Source organism: Oncorhynchus keta, chromosome 26 (genome assembly GCF_023373465.1).
Source record: "Oncorhynchus keta strain PuntledgeMale-10-30-2019 chromosome 26, Oket_V2, whole genome shotgun sequence".
NCBI classification, from domain to species: Eukaryota; Metazoa; Chordata; class Actinopteri; order Salmoniformes; family Salmonidae; genus Oncorhynchus; species Oncorhynchus keta.
The window spans coordinates 4,021,354-4,036,790 of record NC_068446.1 but is presented as its reverse complement, the minus strand read 5'-3'; the positions used below and the strand labels follow the sequence as shown (position 1 = coordinate 4,036,790).

The window sequence follows — 15,437 nt, the reverse complement described above, 5'->3', positions numbered from 1 at the left end:
TAAAGCACCTCCACAACATGATGCTTCCAACCCCGTGCTTCACGGTTGGGATGGTGTTCTTCTGCTTGCAAGCATCCCCCTTTTTCATCCTAACATAACGATCGTCAATATGGCCAAAAAGTTCTATTTTTGTTTCAGAGGACATTTCTCCGAAAAGTACGATCTTTGTCCCCATGTGCAATTGCAAACCGTAGACTGGCTTTATTTATGGCAGTTTTGGAGCAGTGGCTTCTTCCTTGCTGAGCGGCCTTTCAGGTTATGTCGATTATAGGACTCGTTTTACTGTGGATATAGATACGTTTGTACCTGTATCCTCCAGCATCTCCTCAAGGTCCTTTGCTGTTGTTCTGGGATTGATTTGCACATTTCGCACCAAGTACGTTCATCTCTAGGAGACAGAACACAAGAAATGACTTGTGTCTTGCACAAACTAGATGTCCTAACCGACTTGCCAAAACTATCGTTTGTTAACAAGACATTTGTGCAGTGGTGGTAAACTCCCGACTTCAACTGTATGGAATACACATTGTCTTAGAGCAAGAACTATTCTCGGTGCCACAGTAAAAGTACAGCAGGGAATACTGTAGGGTCTGTAGAATGTATATATGGTGTCATTTCAAGGGGCTCTGAATAATACAGAGTTTTGCTGACCTTTTAGTCCACCCATTCCATTGGTGGCTGAATCACATCACATGTGCGCTTACTACAGAAAACCTGCTAACCAAACAACAGTACATGGGCATTCTCACTGAATTAAATGGCAACTACACGCACAAATGTTCTTAGATTTTTCCCAGACCTCAAAAGACATCACTTGATGTGGTTTAAGCATTACTGTGAACACTATTTAAAATACTGTAAAGAATCTGGGGTAATCCAAAACCTGGAAAACAAAACCAAGAAAACAGAATTTGGGGGGGTAGGCAATAAAATGTAACAGATTTGAAATGGTCCTACCAACATTTTTTGGTACTTTAGTGTGTCATCCCGCATCACATCATTCTGGGGTAAGTTGAGGTCAGGTCCAATACTGACTATTCACCCAAGAGGTTGGGCCGTCCAATAAATGTTTTAGTAAAATATAATATCATTTATAACATTTTGCAGACATTTTATCCAAAGCGACTTACAGTACAGTCATTTGTGAATACATTTTTTACCTATGGGTGGTCCTGGGAATCGAACCCAATATCCTGGGGTTGTAATGCTCTACCAAGATGCATGACAGGGTTATAAATGCTTTGTGAAGCCTCAATTTAATAAGATTTATAAGGCCTTTATTAAACGGTGCTTATGTCACCCTTTATAAAGCACAGAATTATGTCATATTTGACGTGGTGGGTTATGTCACATTTGACATTGGTGGTTATGTCACACTTTTATGAACCCTTTAAAGCATGACATACGGTTATAGATGATTTGTAACACATTTATGTAGTATTTATGAAGGCTTTATTATGAGGGCTTACCAAGCCATTACAGGCCTGGGCAATTTCAGTCCCCGGGGGCCTGATTGGTGTCACACTTTTCGCCGATCCCTAGCAAACACACCTGATTTAAACTAACTGCATTCTTAACTGAAGATCAGGATTAGTTGATTATTGGAGTCAGCTGTGTTGGCTGGGGCTGGGGATAAAGTGTAACACCAATCAGGCCACAGATGACTGGAGATACCCAGGCCTGCTATAAGCTGCACATTATTTAAAGCTGGAGAGAGAGAGAGAGAGATAAAGAGAGAGATGGAGAGGGGGGGTTAGAGAGCCTATCCTAGTGTTGTCTCCTGAGAGGGAGAGAGAGTGGGATGAGTGAAAGAAATCCATAGCAGCTCTTCTCTAAACTCATACCTACTCCCATGCCATTTTAAGTCATCAAAACATGTCAGTGTCCATCCAGGCCATATAGTGTTGCACCGTAATGATAGATACTGTATTACCTCCACCCATGACCTAGCCCGTACCCTATCCCTCATACCCCCATGACCTCCATAACCCATTCCTCCCCACGGGGCTGCTGAGGTGAAGTGAGGTTTGGTACCTGACCCTGGCCTCCCCGGGAAAGCTGTGTTGGCCGGAGCATGGGAGGTTGGGAACCCTCTCTCTCCATCAGACAGATTTACGGGGTCACCACGAGCGGCGCTCAGAGGGATGGAGATTCCTCAACCGTTGCCAAGGCATCCAGCCATAACTCAACCGCTACACCTTAACTCAACCGTAACTCAACTGCCACGCCAAGATCCACACAGAGTCTGACTTGCCTGAACTACTGTTACAAGATGGCACCCAGGCAGCATGACTTACGTACCCCGGGAATTTGATCTGACTCAGATGGAGGGCTCTGACCCATCCCTACAAATCAAGCTGTTCTCTGGACAGGACGTAGCATGGACATGGTCAGGTCAGGCTACTGGAAGTTAGGCCTACCAGGGAAAACCCACAGCCAGCTCTATTCCAGCCGTGACAAAAAAGTTGAGGCAAAACTTGTAGGATATAGATCATCCTGCTCTTATTGCTATTCAACATCACACATATTCTCTTGCATTTTCTATTCCCGGTGTACTGTATGTCTATGACAAAACCTGTTGATGAGTGATCATCTTTGAGAAATAGTTCATGTAAAGTCATTTAGGATGAAGTAATTAAGTGTAGTGTATAATCCAGGAAGGGACTCGATTTGTTCAACTGAATGGCTGGCTGGCAAAGCAACTCCGTTCATGTAGATACATACTGACATATTTATAGGCCATGTTATGTTTTACAGTCACTAATGTATTTTCAATTCAGTACAACGTTATTGTAAGTGCAGGTACTTTACATGAAATATTACTCAAACGTGATCATTTTGAACAGCAGCTCTGCGTCCACGATGTCTCCCTATCTGAAAAGCATCTATGTGCTGTTTACAAAGACTTTGCGAATGCTTTGTCAAGTCTTTAGAAGTAGTGGTTTGTTTAAAGTGAGACCGTAGTGGGCCTACATTAATGGCTGCCTACAGTATACAGGGCTCTGTCATGTCAGACATTTCGCCCCAGAGGAGAGGCGGTCCCACAGCAGATCCCCATTCAACCCATCCCAACTCTACGAACCCGGGACACTTCCATCATGCTGGAATTAGAATCACAGTGTCACAATCAACTAGTGTGGCGACTGATTCCTCATGTCACTCTGCCCCGTGAAGAAGTCTTTCAAATTCACATTTCAGACAAATTGGTGGCATCTCCTCTGCTGATTGATCCACATCTAACTCTCTAGCCCACACTATCACCCATGCCGTCCTTATGCAGGAGACAGACATGCAGGCCCTCTCCACCACTATTCCTTAATCCTCTCCGTCTGTCCTCCAAAACTCCTCTTGTTTCTTCATTTTTCTCCCTTGACTTTTTCCTTGAAGCATCGTGACCTAATTCTGGAGAGTTTCGTTTTAAACAGCGCCGTGGTCGTGACCCTCGATGCTGTTAGATCCTGTAGCATGTAGCCTCCTGTAGCATGTTCCCACAGCCATGATGGATCAGATCTGCTTGTTAGATCCTGTAGCATGTAGCCTCCTGTAGCATGTTCCCACAGCCATGATGGATCAGATCTGCTTGTTAGATCCTGTAGCATGTAGCCTCCTGTAGTATGTTCCCACAGCCATGATGGATCAGATCTGCTTGTTAGATCCTGTGCATGTAGCCTTGTAGCATGTTCCCACAGCCATGATGGATCAGATCTGCTTGTTAGATCCTCCTAGCCTCCTGTAGCATGTTCCCACAGCCATGATGGATCAGATCTGCTTGTTAGATCCTGTAGCATGTAGCCTCCTGTAGCATGTTCCCACAGCCATGATGGATCAGATCTGCTTGTTAGATCCTGTAGCATGTAGCCTCCTGTAGCATGTTCCCACAGCCATGATGGATCAGATCTGCTTGTTAGATCCTGTAGCATGTTCCCACAGCCACGATGGATCAGATCTGCTTGTTAGATCCTAGTAGTTAGCCTCCTGTAGCATGTTCCCACAGCCATGATGGATCAGATCTGCTTGTTAGATCCTGTAGCATGTAGCCTCCTGTAGCATGTTCCCACAGCCATGATGGATCAGATCTGCTTGTTAGATCCTAGTAGTGAGCCTCCTGTAGCATGTTCCCACAGCCATGATGGATCAGATCTGCTTGTTAGATCCTGTAGCATGTAGCCTCCTGTAGCATGTTCCCACAGCCATGATGGATCAGATCTGCTTGTTAGATCCTGTAGCATGTAGCCTCCTGTAGCATGTTCCCACAGCCATGATCGATCAGATCTGCTTGTTAGATCCTAGTAGTGAGCCTCCTGTAGCATGTTCCCACAGCCATGATGGATCAGATCTGCTTGTTAGATCCTGTAGCATGTAGCCTCCTGTAGCATGTTCCCACAGCCATGATGGATCAGATCTGCTTGTTAGATCCTGTAGCATGTTCCCACAGCCACGATGGATCAGATCTCCTAGTGAGCCTCCTGTAGCATGTTCCCACAGCCATGATGGATCAGATCTGCTTGTTAGATCCTGTAGCATGTAGCCTCCTGTAGCATGTTCCCACAGCCATGATGGATCAGATCTGCTTGTTAGATCCTAGTAGTGAGCCTCCTGTAGCATGTTCCCACAGCCATGATGGATCAGATCTGCTTGTTAGATCCTGTAGCATGTAGCCTCCTGTAGCATGTTCCCACAGCCATGATGGATCAGATCTGCTTGTTAGATCCTAGTAGTGAGCCTCCTGTAGCATGTTCCCACAGCCATGATGGATCAGATCTGCTTGTTAGATCCTGTAGCATGTAGCCTCCTGTAGCATGTTCCCACAGCCATGATGGATCAGATCTGCTTGTTAGATCCTAGTAGTGAGCCTCCTGTAGCATGTTCCCACAGCCATGATGGATCAGATCTGCTTGTTAGATCCTGTAGCATGTAGCCTCCTGTAGCATGTTCCCACAGCCATGATGGATCAGATCTGCTTGTTAGATCCTGTAGCATGTAGCCTCCTGTAGCATGTTCCCACAGCCATGATGGATCAGATCTGCTTGTTAGATCCTAGTAGTGAGCCTCCGGTAGCATGTTCCCACAGCCATGATGGATCAGATCTGCTTGGCGTATGCCATTTTGACTGACAGACTGGGTTGTCATTGTGTGGTTGGTCCTATCCATCATTGTTATTTCTGCGTGGTTGGGTTTCGTGTGTCTTGTCATTAAACAAAACCTCAGAACGCAACCAGTACTGTGGTTGAATGGCTTTCTGCACCGATGCTCATCACCCTGTTTACATACTGTATATGTGAATGCCTGAGTTCCCTTCCCAAATGATGGTGGAATGGGAATCTCTGATTGAGCTTGTGCTGTATGTTTGACGCAAAGCCAATCTGTCTATTTTAAACCACACATATAAAACCAAAATAGGAAAAAGGGTTTTTACCCTTTCTTCCATTGACATTTCTCTCCAGGAAAAAAGAGAGAGAGAGAGAGTGGTGTGTGAAGCTTTGCATTCAGAGCCAAAGTGTAATAAACTCTTAAATGTACACACTAATAGGGGCCAACACGCACACATGTCATTTAATGGTACACATTCCATATATGATCATCTGTTACTGTGGCGTTGTGTTCGATTGTTGTAAAGGAATACAGGAATTCACCAATGTGGTTTTCCTGACGTTTCTCTAATCATTGGTTTCTCATGTGGGGAGGGAGAGGGTGGGGGGAGAGCTATAGAGGGCAGGGAGGGAGAAAGAGAGAGTGGAAGAGAGGGGGAGATTAAAACCCTCCCGCAGGCAGCAGGTGGTGTCCATCTTATCTGTCGTTCCCTCGTATTGTAGCTGTGTGTGGGATATTGAAGTTTGATTCGCTGGATCAATTGGTTGGCCCTGAGAGGAGAGTGGTGGGGTATCGCCTTACGCCAATTGTCTGTTTTCAGCCCGTAACTTTCATATGCCCTCAGTTGAAAGCATTCTTTATGAAGTGCGTGCGTTTTTCTCTTCATCCCGCCGTGCCATTAGCCAGGGAGGTTGAGCATCAAACACAAAGTCATACTGAGACCAGATGGACCTCTGCTTTTAAGCCACATGTCCTTAATGACATCGCATTAAGCTCTTTGAGGGGCGCCGGTTCCTCGCCGGATGGAGTTTCCTCAACCGTTGCCAAGGCAGCCTCACAAAACAACGGAACTCATCATGAGGGGCCGCAGTGCCTCGTGGGTCTGCGTACCCACATCCATAGCCCCGATTCAACACATCTTTCCATGGGGCGAAGAGAAGATTTTGCGATTTTATAACTAATTTCATGCAATTATACAAATTTTGCCATAGAGTGGAGGTCAATGTTTGCCGTTTTTAATATGATAACTGATGATCAATGGGCCCCACCCCGGTCGGTAATTCAACCATGCTTACTACAAGTTTAGATAACTGGCCGCTTGACTACCTTAACAAACTTTCAAATGTTTGCTGACATGGGCTAATTGAGTGACTGCTGATGCACTACGGAATTCCGAAATTGCACCTTGTGCATTCTATTATTTTAACTCTCGACAGCAAGTTGAGGCCCGGACTGATTTCACCCCTGCATTAGGGGCTTTGCAGTACCTGGTTCAAATCCAGGCTGCATCCCATCTGGCTGTGATTGGGAGTCCCATAGGGCGGCTCGCAAATGGGCCCAGCATTGGCCGGGGTAGCCTGTCATTGTAAATAAGAATTTGTTCTTAACTGACTTGCCTAGTTAAATGAATGTAAAATTAGAACAAAGGACAACTGCTTTCGGTTATTAACCCTCAGCTGCTCTTACCTCTTCTACTAAAGTCTTCAGGCCCCTAATACAACTGATTATTTACCAAACCACTCGCGTGTTTTACAACTGCTTTCACTTATTAATCCTCAGCTGCTCTTATAGTACCTGTTCTCTGAAGTCCTCGTGAATCATAATTTACAACGGTACTTCTCACGTTTTAGAACGTGAAGAAGCCTTACTGGTTTCTGTGACAGCGGCTAAAAGTAGGAGGAAGCAAAGGTATCTGTCCAAGTGTACAGGCTGGCTCTGATGAAGAGGAGCCGTATCTGTGTGTGTGCGCGTGTGCATTCCTGTGTGTATGTGCGTGTACTTTATCAGTCCCTGCTGGGTTTGCTGGAGCTGCATTTCTCTCCAGATCTGATGACAATCCCCTCAAAGCACAGCATTGGGAAACCGAGCCACACTGGTAGGCCAGTAGGCCTGGAACGCATAGAATCACTTACAGAGCTGGCCTTCGGTCCCACACCCTCGGTCCGTGTAATTACAATGATTAGAACGATCATTCAGACCCGTTTCCAGCAGCACAGTGTCTGGTCACTCCTACCCTGTCCATGTCACAGCTGGTTAGATGTGATGTTGCAGTTGTGCGTCCGCTATGTTCCAGTCATGTGTCCGCTCGTGTGGACGGCCCAAACTCCGAACTGACCCTTTATTGTCAGCACTGGCACAGCTTGGTCATAATAATAGGCATTGACTCACAGGAATGTAGTGTTTAGGCCCAAAATAATGGGCTGCGAGTGGGAAACGGATGTATTGGATGTTTCCTGTGGAACATGTCCTTCATTGTCTTGCGACGTAAATCTGAGCCAGTATAATACATACTGTATACTTGATGAAGTGTGTGCTGCGCACATGCGTGCTGTATCTTACCCTACTCCCCCTTCTCTCCACAGGGAGACCAAGGACCTGAGGGACAGCGAGGACTGACTGGCATAGTGGGAACTATGGTAACTACCCACCCTCTCCTCTCGTTTTCCGTTCTCTTCCGTTTTCCAGTCAGTCTCTCTGCATCTGCGTCTATCGGTCTCTGTATCGTCCTCTGTTCTCTTTTTCAAAATGGCTGCCACTGAGGACTCCCTCTCCTGTTCCTTCTTTCTCTATTAGGGCCTGGCTGGAAAGGCGGGGCTGCCTGGATTGAAAGGTGATAAGGTGATCTAAATATTGATATTATTGTCAATGATCTATCCCAGTGTGTGGATGAGGAGAGTGTGTTTTACATTCAAGTACATAGTGAAGGGAACGGGATGGGAGCAACAGAAGAGAGGAATGAGGATTTGATATGCAGTTCAGAACCTAGAGCCTAAGAGAGTTATTCGGCTGTCCCCATCGGAGAAACCTTTAAGACAAACATTTTGGTTCCAGGTAGAACCCTTTCGGGTTACATGTAGAACCCTTTTGGTTCCAGGTAGAACCCTTTTGGGTTACATGTAGAACCCTTTTGGTTCCAGGTAGAACCCTTTTGGGTTACATGTAGAACCCTTTCCACAGAGAGTTCAAGATGAAACGCAAAAGGGTTCTACCTAGAGGCAAAACGTTATCCTATGGAGACAGCCGAATAACCCATTGCGAACCATGGTTTCTAAGAGTGTACATCTCGGGAACAGTATAAACTTGAGAAATAGAGATGCGTTTTTTTAAATGTCTTCCCCCTTTCTGGGTCTGTTGTACCCCTGACTATGATTGTATCCCCCTTTATTGATGAACTGTATAATCATTAGAAAACTCTTGATCTTGATTGCTGCTTGACTTTGGTAGGATGTATCTCCTATCGGATGGGTTAGATAGACACCTGAACATGGATGGGGAAGCAGTGTGTCCCTCCCTGTGCTGTTAACACTGTTCTCCGAGGAGCAAGTTGTTTTGTATTATATCTCTGTGTGATGCTGTAACATTCAGGGCAAACCTGGACTAAGGGGGGAACCAGGAAAGATTGGTTACCAAGGTGACAAGGTAGGTTTCCCATTCGTCTGAATATGTTTATTGATTTTAAACTATGCTGGGTCCCTTGCCACACACACACACACACACACACACACACACACACACACACACACACACACACACACACACACATAGAACAAAAATAGTAAAAGAGAGGGAGTCAGATAATGAGTGATGGAGGGAATAGGAGCATAAACAAGTGTTGTGTGTTTGTTTGTGCCCCCAGGGTGCTGCTGGCTTACCTGGACCTCCTGGACTCCTTGGGAAAACAGGCCCACCTGTACGTTGTGTGTGTGTGTGTGTGTGTGTGTGTGTGTGTGTGTGTGTGTGTGTGTGTGTGTGTGTGTGTGTGTGTGTGTGTGTGTGTGTGTGTGTGTGTGTGTGTGTGTGTGTGTGTGTGTGTGTGTGTGCGCGTCACTTAATTAATGTAACGACCCCAGTAAACACCCTGTACCTTTTTAGAGACTTTCACTTCTCTGTTACAAACAGACCATATAACTGGGACGGCAGGGTAGCTAGTGGTTAGAGAGTTGGACTAGTAACCGAAAGGTTGCAAGTTCAAATCCCTGCGCTGACAAGGTACAAATCTGTCGTTCTGCCACTGTTCCTAGGCTGTCATTGAAAATAAGAATTTGTTCTTAACTGACTTGCCTAGTTAAATAAAGGTAAAATATATATATATATTTTTTTAAATAACTGTCTGAAACTTTAAACTCTCTGCCTGAAAACGATGATGACAAATTCACGCAACATATTTAGACCATCTGTTGGGTCCTGCATGAGTCGATGACAGGCAACAAGGGAGTATGTTCTATAGTCCTGGCATAAGGTTGTATGTTTTACACTGAATTAGTATTTTTAACATAGAAAGCTAAAACCTGCCCAGTTTGGCTTAGTATTAAGTGAATACACCGCAAAGACACTCCCATATTTTAAAGCTGAAGCTGTCCTGTTACGTGCTTCACATCTGCCTGAGCAGGTGTTTGCCCTCCGTGGCATATCCTCCTGGCATATCCTCCTGGCATATCCACCTGGCATATCCACCTGGCATATCCACCTGGCATATCCACCTGGCATATCCACCTGGCATATCCACCTGGCATATCCACCTGGCATATCCACCTGGCATATCCACCTGGCATATCCTCCTGGCATATCCACCTGGCATATCCACCTGGCATATCCACCTGGCATATCCACCTGGCATATCCACCTGGCATATCCACCTGGCATATCCACCTGGCATATCCACCTGGCATATCCTCCTGGCATATCCACCTGGCATATCCACCTGGCATATCCACCTGGCATATCCACCTGGCATATCCACCTGGCATATCCTCCTGGCATATCCACCTGGCATCTCCCTGGCATATCCTCCTGGCATATCCACCTGGCATATCCACCTGGCATATCCACCTGGCATATCCTCCTGGCATATCCACCTGGCATATCCTCCTGGCATATCCACCTGGCATATCCTCCTGGCATATCCTCCTGGCATATCCTCCTGGCATATCCACCTGGCATATCCTCCTGGCATATCCACCTGGCATATCCTCCTGGCATATCCACCTGGCATATCCTCCTGGCATATCCACCTGGCATATCCTCCTGGCATATCCTCCTGGCATATCCACCTGGCATATCCACCTGGCATATCCACCTGGCATATCCACCTGGCATATCCTCCTGGCATATCCACCTGGCATATCCACCTGGCATATCCTCCTGGCATATCCTCCTGGCATATCCACCTGGCATATCCACCTGGCATATCCACCTGGCATATCCACCTGGCATATCCACCTGGCATATCCACCTGGCATATCCACCTGGCATATCCACCTGGCATATCCACCTGGCATATCCACCTGGGCTGTAGACGCCAGTCAGTCAGCCTCTGTGGCATCACAGCAAGACCATATGAAGACTTGTTTTGACAAAACAATAAACACCAAACAAAACCTCTGATAATACTTGAATTTCCCTTTTGACCCACATTTTAACCGCAGAATATCAAAAGTGGCACATAAACACAGGCCACATGCAGGAACCAATCGGATGCTCGAGGGGAATGGGCGTTACTGCAGATCCAGGATCCAGAATTGCGGGCCGCAATCACACACCATTGGTCACTGTGGCGTCACAGAAAGACCATATTAACATTTGACAAAACAATACACACCGTGCCTTCCTTCTCAGAAACATTGGCAACTGTCAAATAGAGTGATGGCGAAGACTTACTACAGAGAAACTGAGATTTGAGTGCCACGCTTTTATATGCCTCATGTTGTTTTTGTTCAAAATATACGTTATGCATGTGTGGGTGTCTGTGTGTGAGAGTGAAAGAGAAGAAGAGAGAATGATGCTTGGCATTCGTTAAGTAAAGGTAAAAACATTTTTTTTTTTTTTTTTTATGTTTCCAGTATTTGTGTTCATGTTTTCACGTCTCTCTGTTTGACAGGGTAAGATGGGTGACATCGGACCGCAGGGACCTCCCGGCCCACCAGGACCTGAGGTAAGACAACAAACACTGATATCATTAAAGCCGCACTCTGTTAGATGTGTGATATTACAGTAGCATGCTAATTGAGCTACTGATAGTGCTCAGTATTCTATCATAAACGTCTTTCATAAAGTGCTATAAATGGTAAAACAAGCAAACCAAGCAAACTGAACCAATCATAAAAAACATATCATCCTGATATAAATGTCTGTTCCTACACAGTGTTGTTTTAGTCAAGTTCAAATTCTTGCTCTGCTGGGACCTTATCGTGCACCTGTCCTATTACCTGTCAGAGATGAGATTGTTTCAAGTTCCAGTTTCAACTTTAGTGTCCCAGAGGGAAATTGGTGGCAGAGATGAGACAGCAGAGATGGGACAGAGAAACGGCCCCTGTGTTCTGTCCAGAGGACAGGTTGTAAACAGATACACTTGGAAAAATACAACAGGACAGGATGGAAGTCACTGATCCTCCAGTCTAAACACAAACATGACTATAAAACACTATAACTACACAAACACCATAAAACACCACCAGCCCTACGTCTCACTCTGTGTCTTTACTCTCTAATTAGACCGTGTGTAAAAGCAACTTGGGCACAGGTCCACATTAACTCTAGTTATTGCCTTTGTTTGGCGTCTATCACTATGGTTACTCCCAGGTTGGAAAGTTACATCGACACACACACAGATAAGAGTGTGTAGAAGCGACGGGCACAGGTCCAGTGGAGTGATTTTTTAATGATATCTACAGTACCAGTCAAAGGTTTGGACACACCTACTCATTCAAGGGTTTTTCTTTATTTTTTACTATTTTCTACACTGTAGAATAATAGTGGAGAAATAAAAACTATGAAAACAACCACACACGGAATCATTTAGTAACCAAAAAAGTGTTCAACAAATCTAAATATATTTTATATTTGAGATTCTTCAAAGTAGTCACCCTTTTCCTTGATGACAGCTTTGAGCACTCTTGGCATTATCTCAACCAGCTTCATGAGGTAGTCACCTGGAATGCATTTAAATTAACAGGTGTGCCTTGTTAAAAGTTCATTTGAGAAATTTATTTCCTTCTTAATGCATTTGAGCAAATCAGTTGTGTTGTGACAAGGCAGGGATGGTATGCTGAAGACAGCCCTCTTTGGTAAAAGACCAAGTCCATATTATGGCAAGAACAGCTCAAATAAGCAAAGAGAAATGAGGACCGCCACAGGAAAGGAAGAACCAGAGTCACCTTTGCTGCAGAGGATAAGTTCATTAGTTACCAGCCTTGGAAATTTCTGCCCAAATAAATGCTTCACAAAGTTCAAGTAACAGACACATCAAAATATCAACTGTTCAGAGGAGACATCGTGAATCAGACCTTTACGGTCAAATTGCTGCAAAGAAACCATTACTAAAGGACACCAATAAGACGAAGAGACTTGCTTAGGCCAAGAAACATGGGCAATGTGAGACGCAGAGTAGGTGAACAGATGATCTCCGCATGTGTGGTTCCCACCGTGAAGCATGGAGGAGGAGGTGTGATGGTGTGGGGGTGCTTTGCTGGTGACACTGTTAGTGATTTATTTAGAATTCAAGGCACACTTAACAAGGATGGCTACCACAGTATTCTGCAGCGATACGCCACCCACATGTGCTCTTTATGACTGAATGTAAAAATGAGGTGAATTCAAACATTTTATACTTCTCAAAAGGCACTGAATTGGTGGAACAACCCATCTACTGTTTACATTTCCCATCCCAAGAGGTTAAATAAAAAGAATGACTATGGTAAGTGCCTATTAAGTAACAGGGTTGACCGTAACAGGTTTGACAATTTCAACTTAAATCAGCTGTTAAATCCCCTCGTGAAAGGAATGGAAGCTTATGTGCAGCAGGGAGTGGCAATTGAATGCAAGCTTCACAAAAAAAAAAAAGACCACCACAAAACACCAGAAAATGGCCAAAAATAGTAGAACCAGCTCACCAACTTTTTCATTTGACGAATAGATGTTCAATGTTTCTTTTTGAAATAAATATTTGAAAAGGAAAAAGTTTCACCATATTAAAATGAGAGTTCAGTTCACTTAACGCAGGTTGGCATTTATTGGAATGGCTCGTGTACTGGAGGCAGCGCTGCAGGGTATTAACTAGCTGGCACAGCCACAAAGTCATTAAATCTCATTTGAAACACAATCCTAACCTTAAGCACACGCTAACCTTATGCCTAACCCTAACCTTAAGGAGGCAATCAGCAGTTCAAACAATAACAAAGTTAATTCCCTGGCTCTGTTTTGGTAAAAAGCTGAGGGATTGTGGCTAGAGAAATGTAACCCCTCTCAAATTAAATGACAGAGCTATGGATGCAAGGACCGTCCATGAAATGAAAATAGTTTAAACTGTATAGTGTTTGTTTCTTTTTGTTTAAAAACATTGGAGTAAAACAAGTTCATATTTTGGTTTCTGATGGGGTACGGCAGTTGAATTGATCTTATAAGGTAAGTTATATTCTTTAATAATCAATGGGTACATATTATTCATTTATGAGTCTAAAAATATATGTAGCAACTGCAGATTGACACTTTACATTTTATATTTAACTAGGCAGGTCAGTGAAGAACAAAATCTTAATTACAATGGCGGCCTAACCAGATTACGGGCAGTTGTGATACAGCCCAGGATCAAACCAGGATCTGTAGTGACACCTCCAGCACTGCAATGTTGTGCCTTGGACTGCTGCGCCACTCAGGAACCTGAAGACCAAAGGGCGCATTTTTGTTTTCATACATTTATATAAGTATAGTCAAATGTTTTTTTTTACCTTTACTTAACTAGGCAAGTCAGTTAAGAACAAATTATTATTTACAATGACGGCCTACCCCGGCCAAACCCGGACGACGCTGGGCCAATTATGCACCGCCCTACGGGATTCCCAATCACAGCTGGATGTGATACAGCCTGGATACGAACCAGGGCCTCTTGCACTGAGATGCAGTGCCTTAGACTGCTGCACCACTCGGGAGCCCTTTTGACTTGGCCCAGAGAGATTCATCCCAATAATGGCAGAGAGGGTTGGCAGACGTAAATGAATCACTAATCACATGAAATAAATAATAATCTTCAGAAATGACTTTGTCAAAACAACAAAATAACTAGGGCTTTACAATGATGGAAAAAACTTGGAGAAATGTTGGGGTTAAGTTGCTTAAGATCTTTATAGAAGTCACAGAGGGTGCATGGAGGGACTTGTCAAAATTATGAATTTTACACTTTAGAAAGTTTCTTTCATATAAAAAAATCTGATTGATTAAATTCTCCACGTGGTCTATATTAATGGACACTATTTAATATAGGCTTTTAAAATTCATCATTGGTGCACAATTTCTACTCAAAATATGAAATGGAAGCAAAAAAGCACTGATTTCGTGGAACGCCCCAGATAAGTCAACAGATAAGACACAGTATTGAACTTGGGGGACGGAGTCCAACCTGGGAGGACAGGATACACTCGCCAAGCCAACTGAACCATCTGAGAAATACAGTTGTAGCACTCCTTAAATCCATTACAGAAATAGGTCAAGTAAGCTTTCCTTATTCCCTGTGTCACATTGGTTTTGATTTACTCTGTCTCGCATATATCTAACAGAGAGGAGATTAGGAAATCACCAGTAAAGGGAATAAACAGATCCATCTTGGTGTGTGCACGTCATGTGAAACACATGTTTTTATCAAACTGAATCCAACAATGGCTCACTTTTTTTATTGTCCATCCTAGAAACGTTAGAACTCTACTTTATGGGTCGTTGTGTTTCACTGTTTGTTGCCTCGTCGAGATCAAAGAGTCCAGAAAGGTTCACTCCATTTAACCCTATTAAAATGCCACACCTGTAAATCTGATGGGTCTCCATCCATTACTCCCTCCCCCCACCGCTCCAACCACTCTACCCCTTTCCCCCTCCCCCACCTCTGTTTTAACTGAGCCAGCCATGCCGTACTGAGGCAGGTGTGTTTGACAGTCTTCACCCAACATCACTATCCATCACCTCCTTTACAGCATGTTCCGATAAGTCAGTTAAGCCCTGACTCTCCATAAATACGTATTTAATACTGTTACCAACTGTGGCTTACAAAGTGGCTGTGTGCTCTCTGTTCTTATAATTGAGAATCCGTAAATTAAGGAGTCTATTTAAAATAAGAGAGGGTAAGTGGATCCAAATGGATCCCT

At 44.3% G+C, this 15,437-nt stretch overlaps 1 protein-coding gene across 1 annotated transcript in view; it reads left to right on the top strand.

Annotated features, from left to right (window-relative positions):
* Positions 1-15,437, top strand: part of LOC118358616 (collagen alpha-1(XXIV) chain-like) — a 124,857-nt gene that overhangs the window by 6,261 nt on the left and 103,159 nt on the right. Inside the window, exons 4-8 of the mRNA XM_052480072.1 lie at positions 7,674-7,727; positions 7,885-7,929; positions 8,677-8,730; positions 8,948-9,001; positions 11,189-11,242. Of these exons, the coding sequence (XP_052336032.1) occupies positions 7,674-7,727; positions 7,885-7,929; positions 8,677-8,730; positions 8,948-9,001; positions 11,189-11,242 (261 nt within the window). The remainder of the gene's footprint in view (positions 1-7,673; positions 7,728-7,884; positions 7,930-8,676; positions 8,731-8,947; positions 9,002-11,188; positions 11,243-15,437) is intronic.